Consider the following 26,363-nt stretch of genomic DNA (forward strand, 5'->3'; position numbering starts at 1 on the left):
GCCCACTAGGCCTTCAATGTATAAAACACCCGCACATGACCCTAAAGCAACACATAGAAAGTTGTAACGAGAAAAAAGTGCACATGGATTTTGTGAGGCGATGAGAGCCCATAGAAAATGGAATAGCGCACAGGAAAAGGTGTATACAACTTCAATTCTAAAAAAGTTTGGACACTGTAAAATCTACATAAAAGCAGAATGCAATGATTTGCAAATTTCACAAATCCATATTTTATGCACAATAGAAAACATATCAAATGTTTAAAGTGGGAAAACGTATCATTTAAGATAAAAATAAGGTCATTTTGAAATTGATGGCAGCAACACGTCTCAAATAAGTTGGGATAGGGCCATGTTTACAATGGTGTAGCATCTCCACGTCTTTTAACATTCTGTAAACATCTGGGAACTGAGGAGACCAGTTGCTGGAGTTTTGGGAGAGGAATGTTATACCAATCTTGCCTGATATACGATTCTGACCACTCAACAGTCCTGTGTCTTCTTTGATATATTTTTCATTTTGCACCAAATATTTTCATATGGTGAAAGGTCTGGACTGCAGGCAGTACAGTTAAGCACCTAAACTCTTCTACTATTATAATAGATGCAGTTTAGCATAGTCTTGCTAAAATATGCAAGGCCTTTCCTGCATTGATGGTGCCTTTCCAGACGTACAAGCTGCCCATTCCATATGCACCCCCATACCATCAGAGGTGCAGGCTGTTGAACCGAGTGCTGACAACAAGCCAGAATGTACCTTTTTGCTTTAGTCCAGAGGACGCCGTGCCCATGGTTGCCAAAAGAATGTCAAATTTTGATTCGTCTGACCACAGAACAGGTTTCTATTTTGCAATAGAACATTTTAAATGAGCTTTGGCCCAGAGAAGAGGGCGGTGTGTCTAGACCATGTCTTTAACTTGCATTTTTGGATGGCATGGCGAATTGTCATCACATATAGTGATTTCTGGAAGTATTCCTGAGCCTATGCAGTAATGTCCATCAGAGTCATGCCTGTTTTTAATGCAGTGCCATCTGAGGGCCCGAAGATCACGGGCATGCAATATTGTGCTTAGGCCTTGCGCGCACAGATTTCTCTCCAGATTCTCAGAATCTTTTGATATGTACTGTAGATGATGATATATTTAAAGTCTGCATTTTTTATTCTGAAATGGTTTGACAATTTTTTGGTGCAGTTTTTCACACATTGGTGAACCTCTGCCCATCTTTACTTCTGAGACACTCTAAATCTCTAAGATGCTCTTTGTATACCCGATCATGTTACTGACCTGTTGCCAATTAACCAAATTAGTTGCAAAATGTTATTCTAGCTCTTCTTTGTTAGTACCACTTACTTTGCAGCTTTTTGTTGCCATGTCCCAACTTTTTTGAGATCTGTTGCTGTCGTCAATTTAAAAAATATCTTTTTTTTCTTCCTAAAATGGTACATTTCTTCAGTTTAACCATTTATGTGGTTTTCGGTTTTCATTTGTGAATAACATAAGGGTTTATAAGATTTGCAAATCATTACATTCTGTATTTATGTAGATTTTACATAGCGTCACAACTTTTTGGGAATTGGGGTTGTACACCAAGGCGTGTCGGTTCATAAAGATAGCTGTAAAGCTGTGAATTTTTTTCATTACACCAATTTCACCAATATGTATTTAGCCAACACTAAGAGAAACTTTTTTGTTTAGTTTAATCGGATTTTACACTGCTAATTTTTGTACTGCATGTTTATCATTTATCATTTTTACTAGGTAAAATAGGATTTTTTAAAACAGCTTACCTGTAAAATCCTTTTCTTTCGAAGGACATCACGGGACACAGAGCCACAGTAATTACTGATGGGGTTATATAGGTATCACTGGTGATTGGACACTGGCACACCCTATCAGGAAGTTCAACCCCCTATATAATCCCTCCCCCTTGCAGGGATACCTCAGTTTTGTAGCCAAGCAATATAGTGTATTAGAAGAGGGGCGGGACCTCTGTGTCCCGTGATGTCCTTCGAAAGAAAAGGATTTTACAGGTAAGCTGTTTTAAAAAATCCTATTTTCTTTCTCGAACATCACGGGACACAGAGCCACAGTAATTACTGATGGGATGTCCCAGAGCAATGCTACCTGAGGGGGGGGAACCACGACCAAGTAGGGTGCAATCAGACCTGAGGACCCTGTACCGCTGCCTGCAGGACACTACGCCCAAAGGCGATATCCTCATGCCTTCTCACATCCACCTGATAGAATCTGGTGAATGTATGAACTGAAGACCAGGTTGCGGCCCTGCAGATTTGAGCCATAGAGGCCTGGTGATGCACTGCCCAAGAAGCACCAATAGCCCTTGTGGAATGTGCCCTGATCTGAAACGGAGGAATCTTCTGTTTCAAACCGTAAGCTTGAATGATCAACTGTCAAATCCATTTAGAAATGGTAGCTTTTGACGCTGCCTGTCCTCTATTGGGACCCTCTGGCAGCACAAACAAAACATCCGTCTTGCGGATCTGAGCAGTTGCCCCTAGATAGGCCTTAACTGCTCTTACTACATCCAACGAATGTAGAGATCTCTCTTCCGGAGAACAGGGATCTGGAAAAAAGGAAGGTAGAACAATGTCTTGGTTTAAATGAAAATCAGAAACCACCTTCGGTAAAAAACTAGGATGAGGGCGTAGTACCACTCTATCCTTGTGTATAATCAAATAAGGCTCCTTACAGGAAAGAGCTGCTAATTCTGATACTCTTCTAGCAGAAGAGATGGCCACCAGAAAAATTAATTTCCTTGTCAACAAGACCAAAGGAATCTGACTTATTGGTTCAAAAGGCCGTTTCTGTAACACAGCCAGGACCAAATTCAAGTCCCAGGGGTTTAGGGGCGCTTTAACCGGAGGATTAAGATGCATCACCCCCTGCATAAAGTTTCGGACCAAAGAATGCGAAGCAAGTGGCCGCTGAAATAATACTGATAAAGCAGAGACCTGGCCCTTGATGGTACTCAAGGCCAGCTTCATCTCTAATCCCATCTGTAGAAAATCAAGGATTCTACCTATGACATATTTCCTGGGATGCCAACCTCTGGATTCACACCAGGTTATATAAGCCTTCCAGACTCTATGATAAATCATCCTGGAAGCTGGCTTCCTTGCATTAATCAAGGTAGATATGACAGGACCTGAGAGCCCACGACTCTTCAGAATGTGGGTCTCAATAGCCAAACCGTCAAATTTAGCGTTTGTAAGGCAGGATGGAACACTGGACCTTGAGATAACAGGTCTGGGCGTTCCGGTAGTGTCCACGGGGAACCTACCGTCATCCTTACTATTTCTGCATACCAAGTCCTTCTGGGCCAAGCGGGGGCCACCAGAAGTACCGACTTCCTTTCCTGCCTGATCCTGGTAGTAGCAGAATAGGCGGGAATGCGTAAATCAGTGAGAACCGATGCCACGGAATCACCAACGCATCCGTCCCGCATGCAAGAGGATCTTTTGTCCTTGCCACAAACCTGTCTATCTTTTTGTTGAATCGGAATGCAAAGAGATCTACATCTGGAACCCCCCATCTTTGGCATATGGCCCAAAAGACGTCGGGATGCAGAGACCATTCCCCTGGAAGTAACTGCTGGCGACTTAGATAGTCCGCCTGCCAATTCTCTATTCCCGGGATGAAAACTGCCGATATGCATGGCACATGCATCTCTGCCCAGACTAAGATCTGGTTCACCTCTTTTTGAGCAGCTCGGCTCCGGGTGCCTCCCTGATGATTGACATAAGCCACTGCTGTGGCATTGTCGGACTGGATCCTGACCGGACAACCCTGTAGCCTGATAGTCCAGGCCTTTAGAGCTAGATGTATCGCCCGGATCTCCAGAATGTTGATGGGTAAGGTCCACTCTGTGTTGGACCATACCCCTTGGACCGCAGCCTGTTCCAGAACTGCTCCCCAACCTGACAGACTGGCATCTGTTGTTACCACCGTCCAGGTAACCGGTAGAAAGGATTTCCCCTTCTGCAGGTTTTCGGGTATGAGCCACCAATTGAGGCTCTGACGCACCGCATGCGACAGGTGCATCGGAAAGTCTAATGCCTGTACCTTCTTGTTCCAGGTCGACAGAATACTGTGTTGCAGCATTCTTGAGTGAAACTGAGCATAGGGAACTGCTTCGATTGAAGACACCATCTTCCCTAGTAGCCTCATACAAAGGCGGACTGAGGGACCCTTCTTGGTCCTTACTGTCAGAATCAGCTCTCTCAAAGCAGTGATCTTTGCCTGGGGTAGAAATATTTTCTCCTGGCTTGTATCTATAAGCAGACCTAAATACTCCAGTCTTCTTACTGGTTTTAGGAAAGACTTTTCTAAGTTGAGGATCCAACCCAGGTGTTCTAGATACCTGACCGTGGTCCTCAAGTTTCCATTCAAAGAGGCTACCGACCGGTCTATCAAGAGCAGGTCGTCTAGGTATGCTATGACAGCTATACCCTGAGCCCTTAATCTGGCCAGAGGAGGAGCCAAGATCTTTGTGAACACTCGAGGTGCAGTGGCTATCCCGAAAGGCAGAGCCACAAACTGGAAATGGCGCCCTCCTACCTCGAAGCGCAGAAACTTCTGATGAGCAGGAAAAATGGGCACATGCAGATATGCATCTCTGATGTCTATTGATGCCAGAAATTCTCCTCCCTGCAGGGTGGGAACTACTGTTCGAATTGATTCCATGCGGAAGGATTGAATCCTTAGGAATCGGTTCAGATCCCTTAAGTCCAAAATGGGCCTGACATCCCCATTTGGCTTTTGGACCGTAAAAAGGTTGGAATAGAAGCCCAATCCCTGGTCCTTTGCGGGAACTATCATAATGACCTCCTGCGACAAAAGTCGCTCTAACGCTAGAAGGAGCGACTGCTTCTTCTCTGGGTCTCTGGGAACATTTGATCTGAGGAACCGAGGAGAAGGGAATTCCTGAAACTCCAGCTTGTACCCTAAAGTTACCGTGGAGATTACCCATCTGTCCTGGAAGTCCTCGTGCCAGAGCTCTGAGAACTGTCGCAGTCTTCCCCCCACTCGAGTGAGCGGGGGCGCCCCCTCATGCAGAGGTCTTAGTGTTTTGTCTAGTAGGCTTCTTTCCCCAGGACTTCTTTTGTCCCTGGGGTTGACTCTTGTCTCTGGACCCCGATGGAGGCGGCCGTCGAGACTGCCTGGAGGCTGAAGCCCCCGGCGCTGGGGAAAGAGTCCGTTTGAAAGAGGGACGCTTACTCTTCTTCTTGACAGGTAAGAGAGTGCTTTTCCCACAAGAGATTCTCTTGATATAGTTATCCAAGTCCTCTCCAAACAACCTTGCACCACGAAATGGAAACCCAGCCAGTAGCTTCTTACATGGTGCTTCGGCTGACCAATTTTTCAACCATAGGATTCTACGTATATGCACCAACCCCAGTGAAAGACGGGAGGTTTGCACGATAGAATCTCTAATGGCGTCAACCACAAAGCATAAGGTCGCTGGAAGGTTAGCAAACCCCTGGGCCTGCTGTTCAGGTAATACTTTGATGACCTGCTTAACATGGTCTCTTAAGTATTGACAGACTCCAATCGCTGCTACTGCAGGTTGGGCCACTGATCCTGCTAAGGAGAAAACATCCTTCAATAGGGATTCCATCCTCTTATCTACAGGATCCCTGAGCATCTGAGCATTGTCTACAGGACAAGTCAGGCTATTATTTACGGAGGAAATGGCGGCATAAATTGCCGGTATTCCCCACATTTTAATAAACTTTTCTTCCATCGGATAAAGTGTTGAAAACTTTCTCGGCGGAAAAAAACATTTGTCTGGGTGATCCCACTCAGAATAAATGAGCTTTTCAAGTAAAGTATGAACAGGAAAAGCATGTGCTGCTTGGAAAGGTTTCAGTGACCCCAAAGCAGAAGAGGATTCCTTAGCAGTTTCAGGTATGGGCAACTTAAATGTGGAGCGGACCAATCCAGTGAGGATCTGCACTAAGACTTTCTCCTCTTGGGAAGTCGCAGAGGGTCCCTCTCCACCTGATTCCCCCGAAGAGGAATCATCCGTCCCATCCCGATCCTCTGAAAGGGATTCATCTCCTTTATCCCAGAGCTCCTCTGTCTGAGGGTCTTGGGGAACAGAGGAAAGCCTAGTGTGTTTTCTTCCACTGAGTGAAGACGTAATCACGGCCATTAATCTTTCCTCTAGACCATTAATGGTTGAGGAAAAAACCTCTTGTGTAATATATACAGGGGCTGAAGTGCCAGAGGCAGGTGTAGCCCCTGACCCCGATGGCTCTCCCCGGCTAGCTGTCCCTGGCCCATCTTTAGGGGGGGGAGGATGCTGCCGACAGGGGGCCCTCAGAACCTGAACGAGATCCCCTAGTGTCTCTGCTTCCTGGGGTGCTTGAACCTCTTCTACCCATAGTGCAAAGCAACAAGGTGTGAGGTATACAAATGAACACTGCCCGCTGAGCGATGTAGTCTGGCTAAAAGCCTTGCTACCCAATGCTCAGTCTGGTGTTACTTCTGTAAATGCTGCCTAGGAGAATGCCTGTGTCCCACCTTACATGCGACCGTCAGCTCTGTGTCTCTCAGAAGGCTGAGTGCACCTGGAGAAAGGCTGGGGATGGGGGAGGGGAAGGAGGGAGGCTGGTAACAAGATCTGCCTGAACGGCTATCTACAGAGATGGTGGCCATTAGGCCGCAGAGCCCGGGTGGTATAACTACTTCCTAGACCCCTGTGGCCCCTCTCTAGCCTGGGGGGGAACATTCAAACATGAGAAATCCCCCCTTCCACCTTACCTGTTTGCAGCCTGCTTGAGACGCTGGGACATAATCAGCGATTACAACACCTGAGACAGACAGTCAGCATGTGCAGGTTTGTGCTCTTGGCAGCCCCCGGTGGTCACAATAGGCATAGCATGCATTTACCTTAAAGGAGAAAAGCCACTAGAACTCAAAAATTCTGTGGAATCTCCTCTTACCTTATCCAGCTGCAGGGTGCTGTTTACACAGACCCAATCTTCACCTCTCACGGTGGGCTCCGTTTGAAAAAACCGTCAGAGACTGGGGCCCCCTACGAATAGGGGGATCCAACAGTTCTGTTACCGTAAAGCACCTCGCCAGAAATTAGGAAGTTTAAAGCCATTTTCTGATCTGCGGGGTCCAGCTCTCTAAAAAGAGAAGCATTACGGGTAAAACCTCGTTTCTTCGGACACGAGGCCCGGGTACCATTCAATTCGGCCATGAAAAGACACTTTGAATGGATCCGGTTCGCCTGGCTTGCCCCAGTATAGGATCTTAGGATATTCCCTTTGGAGCTCAGCACAGGACATCTTTACGCGTCCATCACCTAAGACACTGGCGTAAAAACTGAGGTATCCCTGCAAGGGGGAGGGATTATATAGGAGGTTGAACTTCCTGATAGGGTGTGCCAGTGTCCAATCACCAGTGATACCTATATAACCCCATCAGTAATTACTGTGGCTCTGTGTCCCATGATGTTCGAGAAAGAAACATTTACTTTACAAAAAAAACATTTAACACGGGACATCCATGACATGGGTTTACAGAGTGGTTTCTTTAAAATAAAGCACAGCAGTAGTACTGTAATTTGTTTTTAGACTCACTAACTGAAAACCTGCATATATCTAACAAAGTGAAAGTGGGGAGTGAGAGAGGGGATTCTGACTTCAGATAGATGTATTCAAAACTAAAAACTAAGCAGTGAAATTGACTGTATAGCTATAAAATAATTAGAAGGATAAAAGAATAAAGTTCCATTGACTGCAATGTTTCACCTAGTAAAAAAAAATAAAAATAAACTTACAAGATACATATGGAGCTGCAATTAATTCCTGACCAAAAAAATCAATTGTGTTACATAATCATACATTATAGAAGACAGTCAATCACCTATTTGTGAGGCCCCCCCAACTCTGGGCATTCAGAAGTATTAGGGCTCTTTCACATGGGGCGGATCAGTGATGATCCGCCCCGTAAATATCCGCTTGCGCTGAGCAGGAAAATTACAGGTCCGTCGCTGCACACTGTGCAGCGATGGACCTGTCAGAGCGCCGCTCTCCCCTATGGGGGATCAGGTGATGACGGACCGTAGAGTCCGTCGTCACCCGATCTGATAACGGATGGAAAAGTAGGTTTTTCCTCCGTTACACTTTTTCGGATCGGAGCGGGTTGGATGTCAGCGGAAATGTCACCGCTGACATCCGACGCTCCATAGATGTCTATGGAGGGTCCGTTCAGGTCCGCCTAAAAAACTGACAGGTGGACCTGAACGGACAGTCCGTGTGAAAGAGGCCTTACTTATGCCCTCTACACACGGTCGGATTTTCCGACGGAAAATGTGTGATAGGACCTTGTTGTCGTAAATTCCGATCGTGTGTGGGCTCCATCACACATTTTCCATCTGATTTTCCGACACACAAAGTTTGAGAGCAGGCTATAAAATTTTCCGACAACAAAATGCGTTGTCGGAAATTCCGATCGTGTGTACACAAATCCGACGCACAAAGTGCCACGCATGCTCAGAATAAATAAATAAAGAGATGAAAGCTATTGGCTACTGCCCCATTTATAGTCCCGACGTATGTGTTTTACGTCACCGCGTTCAGAATGATCGGATTTTCCGACAACTTTGTGTGACCGTGTGTAGGCAAGACAAGTTTGAGCCCACATCCGTCTGAAAAAATCCTAGGATTTTGTTGTCGGAATGTCCGATCAATGTCCGACCGTGTGTATGGGGCATTAGAGTATTTACTATACTATTAAGAGTAAAAGGACATCGTTAGATGCCTCAACTTATTATATGGGCTACCCATGGCCATGCACATCTCATACGATTTTTTATTACCGTAATTACAACTATGAAAGACACTTTCCTTGGCTCCGGGGTAGAGTGCAGAACATTGGTTTTCTATTTGAGTTTTCTCCTTTTGTTTGTATAGTTACGGTTTTAACATGTAAAGCTATATAAACAGAAGGGGTATACCTAATGAAAACTTGCTGCCACATTTTAGGTATTGCTACCTACTTGAAAATAACCTGCTCTAATGCAACTAAGAGAATTGTTTCTTAAATATGTTGAAAGTGCTCTGCTCAAGGTAAAGGTATATTCACATACCCATACATACATACACACATATTACACTGACCTGTAGAAGCTCCTTGGCAGAGCCCCTCCTGTCCACATCCATCTCTAGGCATCGATTGAGGAAGTCTCTGAACACAGATGACAGCCTTTCTGGGTTCTGTAACTCTGGGGTTCCATTGGTAGCTATCAGGTACAGTGCCTTTACAACAAACAGAAACATTAAATAGTAGAATGTTTCTGTCTGGCAGACAATTCAGATACTCACACACACTTAGCACACATCAGGCATAGATTCAACAATGGCAACTCGTTGTGCGGGGGAACTTGTAACCTTAAAGTAGATCCAAACCTTAACTCAATGGCATTTAATTTAGTAAAGCACTGTACATCATATAAGAATGCCATTGTTTTAATAAAGTACTTGCTTTCACTTCATTTTGATCTTCTGGTAATTCTCAGTGCTGCTAATCTTCTGCAGCATTATCCTGTCAACATGCATGCACTTCAGCAATGTCTGTACGGCATTCTTCAAGGCGGGTTTTCTGATGGTGATATCAGTGGACCATGCCTATGTAGCATATGGTAAAATAGCCACTAGTAGCCTCCATCAGAAGCTTGCGTGATATGGTAATGGAGGAGCACAATTGGGAAACAGGGACACAGCAATGCTACTTTATAGCAGGAGGTGCCTTTACAAGAGCCTTCATGGCAAGCTCCCTAGGTGTTATTTTAACCACTTACCGTCCGCTGCACGCCGATATACGTCAGCACAATGGCATCGGTGGGCAAATGGGCGTACCTGTAGTCCCTTTTAATTGGCAGGGCTAGCGGGCGTGTGGGTCCCACGGACTCGATATCCGCCGGTGTCCCGCGATCGTGTCACGGAGCCGCAGAACGGGGAGATGCCTATGTAAACAAGGCATTTCCCTGTTCTGCCTAGTGACATGACAGGGATCTACTGCTCCGTCATTGGGAGCAGTGACAGCTGTCATGTCAGTGGTAGCCCATCCCCTCCACATTTAGAATCACTCCCTAGGACACACTTAACCCATGGATCGCCCCCTAGTGTTTAACCCCTTCCTTGCCAGTGTCATTTACACAGTAATCAGTGCATTTTTATAGCACTGATCGCTGTATAAATGACAATGGTCCCAAAATAGTGTCAAAAGTGTCCGATCTGTCCACCATAATGTCGCAGTCACAATAAAAATCGCATTACTAATACAAAAAAAAAAAAGATAAAAATGCCATAAAACTATCCCCTATTTTGTAGACTCTATAACTTTTGCGCAAACCAATCAATATAGCAAAAAGTAAAAAATTTAGCTTTTTTTTCAAAATTGGCGCTCTTTTTTTGTTTATAGCACAAAAAATAAAAACCACAGAGGTGATCAAATACCACCAAAAGCAAGCTCTATTTGTGGAAAAAAAAAAAGGACGTCAATTTTGTTTTGGTGCAACGTCACACGGCCGCACAATTGTCAGTCAAAGCGAGGCAGTGCAGGGTGGTGATAAATGGGGAGTACTCAGAATGGTCAGGGGTGAGTAGTGGGGTTCCCCAGGGTTCTGTGCTGGGACCAATCCTGTTTAATTTGCTCATAAACGACCTGGAGGATGGGGTAAACAGTTCAATCTCTGTATTTGTGGACGATACTAAGCTAAGCAGGGCAAAAACTTCTCCACAGGATGTGGAAACCTTGCAAAAAGATCTGTACAAATTAATGGGATGGGCAACTATATGGCAAATGAGGTTCAATGTAGAAAAATGTAAAATAATGCATTTGGGTGGCAAAAATATGAATGCAATTTATACACTGGGGGGAGAACCTCTGGGGGAATCCAGGATGGAAAAGGACCTGGGGGTCCTAGTAGATGATAGGCTCAGCAATGGCATGCGATGCCAAGCTGCTGCTAACAAAGCAAGCAGAATATTGGCATGCGTTAAAAAGGGGATCAACTCCAGAGATAAAACGATAATTCTCCAGCTCTACAAGACTCTGGTCCGGCCGCACCTACAGTATGTTGTCCAGTTCTGGGCACCAGTCCTCAGGAAGGATGTACTGGAAATGGAGCGAGTACAAAGAAGGGCAACAAAGCTAATAAAGGGTCTGGAGGATATTAGTTATGAGGAAAGGTTGCGAGCACTGAACTTATTCTCTCTGGAGAAGAGACGCTTGAGAGGGGATATGATTTCAATTTACAAATACCATACTGGTGACCACGCAATAGGGATAAACTTTTTCTCGGAAGGGAGTGTAAAAAGACTCGAGGCCACTCATTAAAATTAGAAGAAAAGAGGTTTAACCTTAAACTATGTAGACGGTTCTTTACTGTAAGAGCGGTAAGGATGTGGAATTCCCTTCCACAGGTGGTGGTCCCAGCGGGGAGCATCGATAGTTTCAAGAAACTATTAGATAAGCACCTGAACAACCACAACATACAGGGATATACAATGTAATACTGACATATAATCACACATAGGTTGGACTTGATGGACTTGTGTCTTTTTTTCAACCTCACCTACTATATATTTACTATGTAATGAATCGCAAAAAGTGCTCTGGTCAGGAAGCGGATAAAATTTTCCACTGCTGAAGCGGTTAATGAAAGCTGGCAAATTAAAAAAATATTGAAAATAACTCTTTAATCTACTTTAACATGTTAAAATCTATATGAAATATTGGAATTAAATCCAAAAAATTCTGGCACTCAGTTTGAAAAAAAATTAAAAAATTAAATATAAATACAATAGGTGCGCTCTTCCTTTAAAATGCGAAATATATATATAATTTTTTTATTTACCATTACTAATATCAGAAATTCAGTGAATGCAAAATGCAAAAAGTTCCCCCAGCAGATTGTGACATGACAAATTGCGCTTCAATCCAGTGTTCCCACACCATCATGTGCACAAAGAAGATGACCTTTATGTTATTCATGGTAATAAATGTCACAGTTTGTCTGGCAAATTAAAATAGGAACCATTCCACAAGAAAACTCACAATATTCCCGGATCCATCCTCAGAACAACCCACATAAAGAGAACAAACATAGACCACAACTTGTAATACTGCTTAAAATAATTCAAATTTATCTAGTTGGAACACTGAAGTGATCACTAGATTAAAGTGAAATTAGTCACATCACATTGTGCTGAAGGAGCTTTGTGATATTTATTCACCATTGTTTATAAGATTTCATATTTAAGGGACAGTACACCTATTGAATTTTATATTGAAATTTAGTGATTGGATATATTATATACTGCTGTCCTCAAAAGTTTGCATACCCTAGCAGAAATTGTGACATTTTGGCATTAATATTGAAAATATGACCGATCATGCCAAAAAAAAAGGTCTTTTATTTAAGGATAGCAAATCACATGAAGCCATTTATTATCACATAGTTTTTTGGATCCTTTTTAAATCATAATGATAACAGAAATCACCCAGATGGCCCTGATCAAAAGTTTAGATACCCCGGAATGTTTGGCCTTGGTACAGACACAGAAGGTGGCACGCACAGGTTAAAATGGCAATTAACGGTCACTTTCCCACGCTTGTGGCTTTTTAAATCACAGTTAGTGTCTGTGTATAAATAGTCTGAGTTTGTTAGCTCTCACATGGATGCACTAAGCAGGCTACACGCTGAGCCATGAGGAGGTAGAAAAGAACAGTCAAAAGACCTGCGTAACAAGGTAATGAAACTTTACAAAGATGGAAAAGGATATAAAAAGATATCCAAAGCCTTGAATATGCCAGTCAGTACTGTTCAATCACTTAATAAGTGGAAAATTTGGGGAATCTCTTGATACCGAACCAAGGATTAAGGCAGTGCTGAAAAATAATGGTGGCCACAAAAAATATTGACACTTTTGGGCCCAATTTGGACATTTTCATTTAGGGGTGTACTCACTTTTGTTGCCAGCGGTTTGGACATTAATGGCTGTGCATTGAGTTATTTTGAGAGGACAGCAAATTTACACTGTTATACAAGCTGTACATGCACTACATTGTAGCAAAGTGTCATTTCTGCAGTGTTGTCACATGAAAAGATATAATAAAATATTTACAAAAATGTGAGGGGTGTACCCACTTTTGTGAGATTATATATTAAAGATTATATATTGTGAGATTATATATATATATTATATATATATAATTTAGACAATGAGACCAGTCTGGAGGAAAGGTAAAAATTAAGCCACAAACTTAAGTTGGGTAGCACAGCATACATATGTGTTTTTCTATTACTTTGACTTACTCTGAGAGGATTCTCGTTAAGGTAAGGTGGTTCTCCTTCAACCATTTCAATGGCCATGATTCCTAAAGACCAAATATCAACTTTGGGTCCATAGGCTTTTCTTGTTACCACTTCTGGTGCCATCCAGTAAGGTGTTCCCACCATCGTACTCCGTTTACTCTGCTCAGGCGTGATCTGAGCACAAAAACCAAAGTCCGCTAAAAAAGTATGATAAAACGTTCATGAAATATGTCATATGGAATTTTTTTCAAAATCAGAATTTATAGTCTCAGTGCGACTGTGTCCATTACAGTCTATGAATGTGTAGTAATAATTTACACATTACTTTTAAAAGGGAAGTAGCAAAGAAATTGGCCCAATTAGGAACAAGGATGAATTGTATCTATTCAAAACAATTCGTTTACAAATAACAGTTTATGGGTTCTTTCACACTGGCGGACTCTGCAAGTGGATCCGCCTGCTCAGCAGGGGATCTCTCCGCTAATCCCCGCTGAGCAGCCAGATAACAGGTTTGTGTCTGCTCTGCTGATGCAATGATATGGGTGGTTGGATGGAAACAGACCACATGTCTGATTACATCTGTCATCTAATCCGCCAGACAAATGGGGAACAGATCCCGGATCCATCTGTTTTTTAGGGAATAGGATCAGATCGGGTGTCCGTTGACACCTGCCGCTCCATAGGGATACAATAGATGGTCTAATCAGGTCCGCCTAAAAAAAAAAAAAAATGACAGGCGGATCGATTCGTGTGCCTGTGTGAAAGGGGCCCTCGATCAGACCATCCATTGCCCGTTGACACCCGCCGACATCTGATCCGATCCTGTCTGTTAAAAGCAGACAGATGAGGGCTCTGTTCACCTTTTGTCTGGCAGATCAGATTGGATGACAGTTGGATATAAACGGGCAGGCGGCTCGTTTACATCCGACCGATCATACAGGTAAGCTGGCTGTGTCCATGTCCTCTTTGCATAAGCATAACAATAAATTAAAAAAATAAGACATTACTATAGAATAGTTATTTATGTGGAATGTAAGAGCCTAACTAGATATGGGCACATGAAACTGTAGTACTCACTAAGTTTTACTGATCCATCCATCCCAAGCAGGATATTGTCACTTTTAATATCTCTGTGTATCACTTGGTTTGAATGCAAGAAGTCCAAGGCTTGTAGGCACTAAAAACAACAATATATTGAAGAAAAGACAAAAAAAAAAAAATCAATGCAAAAAAACATTATTTTAACTTCAAATTTTGTGATGTGATTTGTCATCTTGGGGAAAGCCAATTGAAAAAGGTTTGTAAAGCCTATCCAATCTCTGCTGTCCCCCCACTCCCTTTCAGAGGTAAGAAGTGCCAGAAGCTGTATGTTCACTCTTTCTCCTCCTTCCATTCAGATGAACATTCACACATGGGTGAGCCAAGCTTACAGGTTTCAGAAACGTTTATCTGGCCACCTTTACAGAAATTAACTTAGATTTTATATTATTACGAAACAAAAAAAAACAAATAGTGAGGCATCAAAGTAAAAAGAATAATCATAAAATTATTATTTAATCAAATAATCATTAATAAGTGTTTAAAAAGCAGCAAATACATCAAATATGAGTGGTTTACTAGGAGAACGTTGCAGATTGTGCTAATGCATAAGGAAATTTGCTAATCGTAGCAGCTCCAAACAAGAAAAACCTGTCTTGTGCTTAGCATTTGCTAAGTGTTTTAAGCTGGATAAGACAGCATTAATGCTTGCAATCTTATACTGTATGTGAAGGCGTGGGTTGCTAATGAAGATGAGTTACGTGACCCTGCATGACCCTACATTTGAAATGCACTGTAGTAAATACACCAAAGCTATATCAGTACAACCATAATACTACAGTTATGCAATATCTAGATTTTTTTAATAAACTACAACTGTATATTTATCATTAAGCCCCACAAGGTACATCACCCTGCCTAAAGCGTTGTGGGTAAAAGCAAAAATAACTTAAGATGCACCTCACATTGGGATGATGCAGTGCTTTATTTAAATATAATACATGCCTTGAAGAAAGTGTCTGGAAACATGTAAGAAAGGAAAGGAAATGTGCCACATGGAAGAAGAGAGTCTGTTGTTTTTTTCAGTGTTGTACGAAATGTGGAACCCTAGGATCCCTTTAAATGTTGCTGAATGAAAACTTGCATCCAGTGTGTTACCAGAGACTCAGTAATTACACCTATTGGGTGCAATTATCTTGACTCTCAAAGCACAGGTGAATGTAAAGCCAGACCATCAATCACAGCCCTAAGCTGGCTTTAAGTTAGCTTGGCATGGATTGAAATTCGGACCAGCCGAATTTCGATCCATGTGTGGCCACATCGTCTTCTGTTCAACATCCCTGTAAGTATGTAATTTAGCTCCATCAGAGCCACAGGCAATAGGCTGCAGTGCCGATCTGTGTATTCTGGTGGCGGGGAAGTCTCCATGCTTTCGGAATACAAGGACACAGCTGGGAGCATTCCTGCATCCACACTGAATGTGTGGATGAGGGAATCCTGTCAGGTTTTTTTCTTCAACCTGCTGGCTGGACAAAAATAACTAACCGATTTATGACCAGATTTAACGTCAAAGTCACCTCAGCCTTTCCTGACAATCATGTGCCACTGCTCTCTGCTGAGCAGCAAGCATAAATCAACTATCAGGGAGAGTGGTTGGGACTGAAATTTGCATATCTGTAACCATGTTTTTTTTAGCTGCCTTGAACTGGCTATACATGGATCAAAATTTTGCTGGTTCAGCAAGGACTGGACAAATCTTGATCCATCTATTGGCACCCTGGTTGTTCACAAGTCAATCAATCAAATCGACTTGTGTACAACCAGCCTGTCAGGTTTTTCCTAAACGATTAGTGCTGCCAGCTATAGCCAGCAACACTAATAATTGTGTTCTGCCGGCAGGAAGGCTCCCCAAACTCCCCGTTGGCAGAACACAAAAGCACTGCTGGAGGGGGCAATGTGGGGGCGAAGCGTCAATACATAGGACGCTCTGAGTACGCGCCGGGAATCCCTGCCCCGTCTGATGCTCCGCTCTGTCTGCTGCCGGCATGAGGGGACGCTTAGTGCGCGGCACCGAAGGCTGGAGCTACCCTGCCGGATGACCTGCTGACAAGCCGGTGTTGCGTACGGTAAGCGCCGGTGAGCAGCATACATTCCCACCCCTCCACTCCTGCAAACCCGGGAAACAAACGGAAAAAAAAAAAAAATGGCATTAGCTGGATCGGGGTTCTGCCGCAGCTGCCGAAGCTCCTTCATTACGTTGGTGTGACGGGAAGGGGGAGCCAGCCTGCAGGACCTTGCAGCTTTCTATCCATGGAGGAGGTGAGAGCTTCTCTATGCTTTACTATGTGATTTCCCTGTTTCCGCTGATTATGTGAGGGACTGGATTTATTCGTGCTGTGAGGCTGAGAAACCCCCCTGAGCCTGCTGTGATATAAAGCCCCCTGTCAACGTTGGCTAAAAGATATTGTAACAGCAATTATCAGTAGGAGAAACTGTGTTAAAATTACTTGAGTAGGGGGTTCGGAAGATAGGGGGGGACGGGGATACCCCCCTCCACCTTTCCACCCCTCACATCAGGACTGTTACTGGGGGAACCCCAAGTAAGCCCCTCCCTCAGTTTAGCCCAGGACTGGAGGAAGATCTTTCGGGCTTTATATCTACGCTGGATTTAGTCCTATAATTAATTATGTATAACCACCAAGAAGCGGCTATGTAAAGGTCTGCCTGTTTGTTAACTGCCTGTCGTATAAATATAATTAAGTCTTATAACTAAACTGAACCAAAGTACGGTATGAGTGGACGCTCTGAATAATTGCATATAAGTCGGGCATTTACTCGGGATTATATTAAGACCCCACGTCACTTTAGGCGGGGCGTAAACTAGAGAAATGAGGGGGAAATCAACTAAAGCAAATAAAGGTGCTGCGGCTGCGCTAAGCCCTGGAGGTATCCAAAGCTATATGTCCGGACTCTAGCATTTCTGAAGAGACGCAGGGGAGCCCTAGAATAGGGGCCCCAATACGCCAAGGAACTAGCAGACAGAAAGGGGTAGAAGAAGAGAACAAAGCAGGGAAAACACAGGAGGGTAAAATTACGAGGCCCAGAAGCAATGGAAGCCTCCACCAGAGTAGTTCCAAGGCCCAAGAGAGAGCACAGAGGAAGAGTGGTGGAGAGGAGGAACTAGCAGGGAAAAGACCAGTGCAGCTGATAACATAGGAGGAAGCCCCACTAATCAAAGAAATGTTAGCAGAGATGTTGTTAAAAATGGAAACATCATTAACCGCTACACATCCGCGATATGGCCGAATGACGGCCACAGCGCGGACCTGAATTCCCGAGAGGCCGTCATTTGACGGCCTCCCCTGAGCACACTGCGCGCCGAGCACGCTGTGATCACCGATCCAAGTAAGGGGACGGTCCCGGCCCCTTACCATGTGATCAGCTGTCAGCCAATGATAGCTGATCACATGATGTAAACAAAAGATCGGTAATCGTTTTTTTTTTTCTACTCACCACTGCCACCCATCAGTGCCCATCACTGCCGCCTCATCAGCGTACATCAATGAAGGAGAAAAATGACCCGTTTTAAATTTTTTATCACAAAATATAAAAAAATAAAATTTTTTTTTTTTTTTAAAATTCATTTTTTTACATTTTTTGAACAAAAACTAAAAACTGCAGAAGTGATCAAATACCACCAAAAGAAAGCTCTATTTGTGGTGAAAAAATGATAAAAATTTCATTTGGGCACAGTGTTGTATGACCGCGCAATTGTCATTCAAAGTGCGTCAGCGCTGAAAGCTGAAAATTGGTCTGGATGGGAGGGGGGTTTAAGTGCCCTGTAAGCAAGTGGTTAAAAACGGACATAGCGGCAGTAAGAACAGAAACAACTAAAATATTTGCAAAATACAAACAGAAGTCTCTTATACAAAATAGAAGACCAGGAGAATCGCAGTCAACGTAAAAATCTACGAATTAAAGGACTTCCGGAGAAATATGGGAATGAGGAGCTGACGTTAATAATACAGCGGCTGTTCAACCCCTTATTGGAAAAGGAAATAACAGAACCTCTGAAGATAGATAGATAGAGCCCATAGGATCGCACGATACCCCTTGAATAGGTCAGAGAGCCAGAGGGATGTGATAATAAGGTTCCATTATGCAGTAGAAATATCAGAAATTATGGCAAAACTGCGGCAGCTTCCAGCTTAATGTTATGAAGGTGTGGAACTACAGGTCTATTCAGATTTGTCGGCGGAGACCCTCTCAAGAAGGAAACTGTTGAAACCTCTTTTAGGGCTCTTGAAAGCATCAGAGATATCATATCAATGGGGGTTCCCAGCCTGCTTGATTGGGAGGAAAAATGGGCGAACCGCAGTCTTGAGATTCCCCGAAGATCTGAAGGACTTTTGCAGTAAACTAACTGGATATTGTACCCCCCTATCCCAGGTTGGGGAGAGGAGGAGAGAGTATGATCTCCTTGAAGGATAACGGGATGGAGAGGGGGAGGGGGAGTGGGAAGAAGCTCTAGTTAACGATAAAAAGGTTGAGCCTGAGGGTGTGGGTTAGCTCCAGCATGAGTGGAGTAGGATGGGTGGGCAGGGGGGGACTGGGGTGGGCTTGGAGGAGTCTGTGACGTGAGCCTGCAGGGAATATGGTGACAAGGTGGCACTAGGTCGATGCCTACCAGATCCATAGAATGAACAGAGGGGTCTGCCCAGCCTTTTCGGGCGATCTATTCCAGTGTAGGGGGGTGTTGGGTGGGAGGGAGGGAGGGAGAATGGGGTTTGGGGGGAGGGTTGGGGGGGGGTTCCTCCTTTTTTTTTTTTTTCTTCCCCTCCCTCTCTCTCTCTCCTTGGAGTTCCTTACTGGATCGGCCAGACACTCTTATTGGGGTGAAATATGGGAGTGGTAAATTTTGTCACGTATAATGTAAGGGGACTTAATACAGCAAAAAAAAAGGTACAAAATAAACAAGGAATTGCAGCTGTTGGGAGCAAATGTGGCATGCCTACAGGAGACTTACATCACCCACTCATCAGGAGGTGGATTGGCGTCACATCTGTTCCCAAAATGGTTCTATGGGGATGCAGGATCGACACACTCTAGGGGTGTGGCTATTGGGTTCGACAGGATGACGATGTTTGCAGAGGGAGAGCGGCTGGCCGACCCAGGGGGAAGGTTCCTTTTTGTGAAGGGGAAGTTATTTAATATGATGTGCACAATAGCGAATATCTACTGCCCAAACAAAAACTCTGATAAATTTTTAAGGAAGGTATTGAAGAAGCTTGATACCTTCAAGGAGGGCAAATTAATTGTGGAGCATGGACCCAGGGTTGGATACCTCAAGGGGCGCCTCAAAATCCGCAACACAATGTGAGGCACTAAAAAAAATGCTTAGGAGTATGCAGTTAATGGATGGTTGGAGGATTTGTCATCTGAAGGAACGCGATTACACGTTCTACTCCCCTGTCCATAAATCATTTTCAAGGATTGATTATATCCTAATAGAACATCAGTTAATCCCACAGCTCAAGAAATTAAAGCAATCACCCTGTCTGACCATGCCCCAGTGAAGATTCAATTGGAGGTCGCTGGGGCGGATCGGACTAGGATGAAATGAAAACTGAACGATTCTCTTATTCTAGACCCGGATTCTGCGGGAAAAATAGAGCAGGAATTGAAGAATTATTTCGAGACAAACGACACACTAGAAATATCTAGGGGTACCCTTTGGGAGGCACATAAGGTGTACATAAGAGGGATTCTGATTAGTATTGGAGCTGTTAAAAAGAGAGAAAGGGGGGAAAAGAAGTCACACCTCTATAGGGAGATTCAGGAGTTAGAGCAGGGTACATGACCTAGGGGGATACCTGAAAAGAAAGAGTTAATAGGGAAAAGAAGAGAATTTGGACGAACTGCTAGAACAGGAAAGGAAATGTACCTTTTATACTATTAATAAGGACATGTATCGAGGGGTAACAAATCAGGAAAATGGATGGCGAGAAAGGTAAAGGAGAAAAAGAATAGGACCTTCATACCCAAGATTAGGGATGATGGGGGTGGATTAGAATTCTCTTCCCCAAATATTGCCAAAATATTCCATTCTTACTATAGTGCTTTATACAAGGTAGGCCGGAAAGAGGAATTGGGTGGTAGCAGGAAGGAGGCTATGAGGGAGTACCTGCGGGGCCTAGACCTTCCCAGGGCAGAGAAGAGGAGGTAGAGCTCCTTGAGATCCACATCACGCAGGAGGAAGTAGAAAGGGCTATAAGTAACTCTGCCCTGGGAAAGAGCCCTGGCCCTGACGGATACTCCATAGCATACTATAAAAAATGTTCCAAACTGTTAGCACCTAGATTGTGTACTTACCTGAACGCTCTGGGGGAGGGAGAGAGGCCCCGAGAAGAGTCTCTTTTGGCTTATATTACCCTCATCTTGAAAGAAGGAAAGGATCCAGCATCCCCAGGCAGTTATAGGCCAATCTCGTTATTAAGTGCAGATATAAAAATGTTTGCTAAAATACTCGCTGATAGGTTAAAGGCTGGGCTGCATCGGTGGGTACATAATGACCAAGTGGGGTTTTTACCTAGAAGGGAGGGAAGGGACAACTCCTTGAAATCTATCTTCTTGATTCAGGAAGCGGTTAGTAGAGACACCCCGATGGTTTTAATGTCGATTGATGCCGAAAAGGCTTTCGACAGAGTCGACTGGGGATTTATGTTTGAAGCATTGAAGCACCTGGGAAATGGGGAGAGGATGATGAGATGTATTATGTCCCTATATAGACATCCAAAGGCTAGAATCAGAGTAAACGGAACCCTGTCTTCTCCCCTTGAATTATTTAACGGGACAAGACAGGGTTGCCCCCCGTCTCCAATCTTGTTCATAGTAGCTTTGGAGCCATTGTTAGCGGCGGTTCGAAAGAATGAAGACATCAAAGGAATCTGGGTGGGAGAAAGGGAATATAAAGTAGCGGCATTTGCCGATGAATTGCTTTTTTATATCACCTACCCTAGAACAACAATCCCCATGGTGCTTAAGGAGTTTGAGCACTATGGAGGGCTGACAAACTTTAAAATAAACGTGGGTAAATCAGAGCTTTTAAATATAATGCTTCCTTTGCGAGAACAGAGGGCAATTCAACCCAGGTTCCCCCTTACATTGTGCAAGAGGGAGTTAGGGTACCTAGCTATAAAATTGACATTGACTCTGAAGGATCTGTTTACTGCTAATTATGTTCCCTTACTCAATAAAATTAAGGACCAACTAAATAGACTGAGGCACAGATCCTTATCGTGGATTGGCAGGATAAATGCTGTGAAAATGTTTGTTCTGCCAATGCCAATTTATACCTCCCAAATGATCCCAATAGCTCTCCCTTCCGCCTTCTTTAGAAAACTACAGTCTGACTGGGGGGTTTATTTGGGCACGCAAACGTCCTAGGATAGCGTATGATACTCTGGCTAAGGAAAAAAAGCAAGGAGGGCTGGGAGCCCCAGACTTCAAAAAGTACCACCAAGCCATTTCTATCTCTAGAATCACTGATTGGTTATATTGTAAAAACGAGAAAAGTTGGGTGAATATAGAAATTGCACAAAGTAGAGTGGATATAGAAAAGATGATATGGATCCCACCACAATTTCGCGAGTTAGGACACAGTATTAATTTTTTGACTAGGAACACATTCAAGACTTGGGATGGGTTAAGCAAGAGATTTCATTGGGAATATAACTCACCACTAATATCATTATTGAACACTAATTATTTCAAACCTGGGAAGGAGGAGCACTTATATTTTACAAGGTGGGCCAAGAAAGATGTGATACAATTACAGGACGTGATGAGGGGAGACAGATTATGCACTTACACAGAAATCATACAGGAATGGGGAAACAAGCCACTGGATAAATGGAGGTATGCGCAGATACAGCACTTTTCACAATCACTACCACAACCACTGAGAGGAAGAGGCCAATTAAGAGCAATAGAAAAATTGCTAAGCTCCCCCTCGAGTGTGAATGGCAGGATATCTAAATTCTACAGAGTACTTAGGGGGGGAAGCAAGCAAACGGTTCCCCACTTACCTGGAGAAGTGGGAAAGAGAAACAGGGCATCTGAGAGACGAGGAACATAGGTCTAAAATATTAAAAATGGTCTATCTACCAGTAAGAGACACTCAGTCATATGAAATGGCTTATAAGTTAATGGCTAGGTGGTATATGACGCCGCAGAGGGCGCATGAGTACGGGCCTGAGATCCCCCCAACTTGTTGGAGGGGGTGTGGGGCCTTAGGAACCTTTGCGCATCTTTGGTGGGGGTGTCCCAAAATACAGCTTTATTGGGAGGGAGTCTTGGGAGAAATCCTGCAAATAACGGGGGTACAGGTTAATAAAAATCCATGGACGTGTTTGTTCCACGATTCTGATCAAGAGGTTCCCAATATAGTAAGTCATTAGTCCCGCACCTCCCGAATGCTGCTAAGGGGTTGATCCCACGCTTTTTGAAAAAACCCGGAAGCCCCAGGGCTAAGGGAGTGGATAACAAGGGTGAAATGGGTAAGAGCCATGGAAGAGTCAATACACTCGACGGAAGACTCACGGGAGAAATATTGTAGGACTTGGCTGAAATGGTTGGAATTTAGGAATACGGAGAGATGTATGACGTTTTTGGAAATTTAGGGGTAGGAGAGAGAGAGGGGGACTGGGGTGTGTTTTTTTTTTTTTTTAAAAAAGAAAATTAAAAAAAACAAAAAAAAAAAAAACAAAAGCACTGCTGGAGGAATTTTGTGGTGGAAGGAAAGAAAATTGCATAATCTATGGCCAGCTTTAGGCTTCACGTTTTGTGAGTGTGAAACAACTGATGGAGCAGATAATTCACTTTAAAATGATAAACTCACCTCTCGACAGACAGCGGCAATTTGTCCTTCATCCATACACGTTTCCGTTACAACATCAGTCAAAGACCCTCCAGCTAGGTACTCCATCACTACCCAGAGTTCATCCCCCACCAGATAACTGCAGGGCACAAAAAAAGTGTATTAAAATATTGTAAGACCTGTAAATGAGTAAAAAAAAAAAAAAATCAATACAAAATGTGGCAGACAATTAATCGAAAGCCTCTTCTAGCCAATATGCACAATAGGATGATGACTCCTTTGGAGAATTTAGGTGAAAACAGGCAAGGAAGCTGGTTTTATCCCTTCAGACTATAATGTAATCAATTTGACAACAGTTGAATAGTCAACTGGTACTGAACTGATGCTATCCTTATATAATCGGAGATATTATACAGTGGTGCCCCCCCAATATCATCATATAGCAAAACCAATGTAAATTGATGGTATTCAAATTGATGATATTCAAAACTTATTTTAATTAAAGTCAACTCAACTCCGCCACATATAGACACATAGAAATTAATTAAAATTAGAAGTTTGATTTTCAATTCCTATTATTTTGAAAGCTAAAAAATACCTGAAACAGATCTAGTTATAAAAGTAAGATGTGAATTTTCATTTGCAACAATAAAGGAAGCTTTATGATGCTCCTGTATCTGTGAAGTAAATGGTTTGAATCAAAAATCAGGTTAAAAATAAACATTGATATTGGTTTAATAATGTATGTATAGTATCTCACAAAAGTGAGTACACCCTTCAGATTTTTGTGAATATTTTATTATATCTTTTCATGTGACAGCACTGAAGAAATGACACTTTGCTACAATGTAAAGTAGTGAGTGTATAGCTTGTAACAGTGTAAATTTGCTGTCCTCTCAAAATAACACACAGCCATTAATGTCTAAACCACTGGCAACAAAAGTGAGTACACCCCTGAGTGAAAATGTCCAAATTGGGCCCAATCAACCATTTTCTCTCCCCTGTGTCATGTGACTTGTTAATGTTACTGTGAATGGGGAGCCGGTGTGTTAAATTTGGTGTCATCACTCTCGCTCTCTCATGTTGGTCACTGGACCTTCAACATGGCACCTGATGGCAAAGAACTTTCTGAGGATCTGAAAAAAAGAATTGTTGCTCTACATAAAGATAGCCTAGGCTATAAGAATATTGCCAAGACCCTGAAACTGAGCTGCAGCATGGTGGCCAAGACCATACAGCGGTTTAACAGGAAAGGTTCCACTCAGAACAGGCATTGACCAAAGAAGTTGACCAAAGAAGTTGAGTGCACGTGCTCAGCATCGTACCCAGAGGTTGTCTTTGGGAAATAGACATATGAGTTTTGCCAGCATTGCTGCAGAGGTTGGAGGGGTGGAGGGTCAGCCTGTCAGTGCTAAGACCACATGCAGCACACTGCATCAAATTGGTCTGCATGGCTGTTATCCCAGAAGGAAGCCTCTTCTAAAGATGATGCACAAGAAAGCCTGCAAACAGTATGCTGAAGACAAGCAGACTAAGGACATGGATTACTGGAACCATGTCCTGTGGTCTGATGAGACCAAGATAAATTTATTTCGTTCAGATGGTGTCAAGCATGTGTGGTGGCAAGCAGGTGAGGAGTACAAAGACAAGAGTGTCTTGCTTACAGTCAAGCATGGTGTTGGGTGTGTCATGGTCTGGGGCTTCATGAGTGCTACCAGCACTGGGGAGTTACAGTTCATTGAGGGAACCATGAATGCCAACATGTACTGTGACATACTGAAGCTGATCCCTTCTCTTCGGAGACTGGGCTGCAGGGCAGTATTCCAACATAACGACCCCAAACACACTTCCAAGGTGACCACTGCCCTGCTAAAGAAGTTGAGGGTAAAGGTGATGGACTGGCCAAGCATGTCTCCAGACCTAAACCCTATTGAGCATCTATGGGGCATCCTCAAACAGAAGGTGGAGGAGCGCAAGGTCTCTAACATCCACCAGTTTTGTGATGTTGTCATGGAAGAGTGGAAGAGGACTCCGGTGGCAACCTGTGAAGCTCTGGTGAATGCCATGCCAAAGAGGGTTAAGGCAGTGCTGGAAAATAATGGTGGCCACATAAAATATTGACACTTTGGGCCCAATTTGGGCATTTTCACTTAGGGATGTACTCACTTTTGTTGCCAGCAGTTTCGACATTAATGGCATTAATGGCTGTGTGTTCAGTTATTTTGAGGGGACAGTAAATTTACACTGGTATACAAGCTGTACACTCACTACTTTACACTGTAGCAAAGTGCAAAATCTTCGGTGTTGTCACATGAAAAGATATAGTAAAATATTTACAAAAATGTGTGGGGTGTACTCACTTTTGTGAGAAACTGTATTAAACGTTAGTTAATGCAATACACCCATGCATTTCAGATCAAAACATGATAAAACCTACGGAATCATTTAAATGCAAAATAATTTTTTCATCAATATGTGTTCAGTAAAAAACGGTAAATTAATATGCATCAAAAAACTCTGCTAATAATTCCACACACTTTTTAAACAGTTTGTGTCAAAGAATGGCATTTGGGTATTGGAATTCGTCATACCAGTTGAACTATTCTTCATGTTTTCATGAAGACTGAAGATAAACAGGGAGCATGGTGTTAAGCAGCCTGCCCACAAGAAAAAGCTGCAGGGGAGAGGGGAGGAGCCGGATGTGGGCGTCTAGTTGATCCCGGTGCGTGCTCTGGGATGCCGGGTCTCTCCTCCCTCCTCGTGTCTTGTGGCAGTATAGCGACGCTTGTAGCACCGCTCATGACACAGATGCGGGTCACCTCCTCCTAGCCGCTTGCTCCTGGGACGCCCCGCGGGAATCGGCTCCCCCCCATGCTCTCGGGAAGGTACGGCCGTTGTTCCCCCCCGCCCGCCCTCCTCCCCCCCTTGACCTCCGGAGCTCAGAGGGCGGAAACACGGAGCATATACCAGAGAGAGCGCTCCTGGGAAACCGCTGATGAGAGGAGGAGAAGTCTCGGAGTCCACGGCTTCTGCCTCCTCTCTACGAAAGCAGCTTGAGAGAGATCCAATCAGGGAAGGAGTGGAGGAC

At 43.6% G+C, this 26,363-nt stretch overlaps 1 protein-coding gene across 6 annotated transcripts in view; it reads right to left on the reverse strand.

Annotated features, from left to right (window-relative positions):
• The window catches only part of PAK3 (p21 (RAC1) activated kinase 3), a 357,376-nt gene that overhangs the window by 10,755 nt on the left and 320,258 nt on the right, over nt 1–26,363 (reverse strand). For all 6 annotated transcript variants that reach the window (XM_073599359.1, XM_073599358.1, XM_073599357.1 and 3 more), the window contains 4 exons: nt 23,297–23,414; nt 14,437–14,536; nt 13,360–13,556; nt 9,158–9,295 (listed from right to left, as the gene is read on the reverse strand). In XM_073599359.1, coding sequence (XP_073455460.1) covers nt 9,158–9,295; nt 13,360–13,556; nt 14,437–14,536; nt 23,297–23,414 — 553 coding nt within the window. The remainder of the gene's footprint in view (nt 1–9,157; nt 9,296–13,359; nt 13,557–14,436; nt 14,537–23,296; nt 23,415–26,363) is intronic.

The sequence above is a fragment of the Aquarana catesbeiana genome, linkage group LG09 (genome assembly GCF_042186555.1).
Source record: "Aquarana catesbeiana isolate 2022-GZ linkage group LG09, ASM4218655v1, whole genome shotgun sequence".
Taxonomy (NCBI): Eukaryota; Metazoa; Chordata; class Amphibia; order Anura; family Ranidae; genus Aquarana; species Aquarana catesbeiana.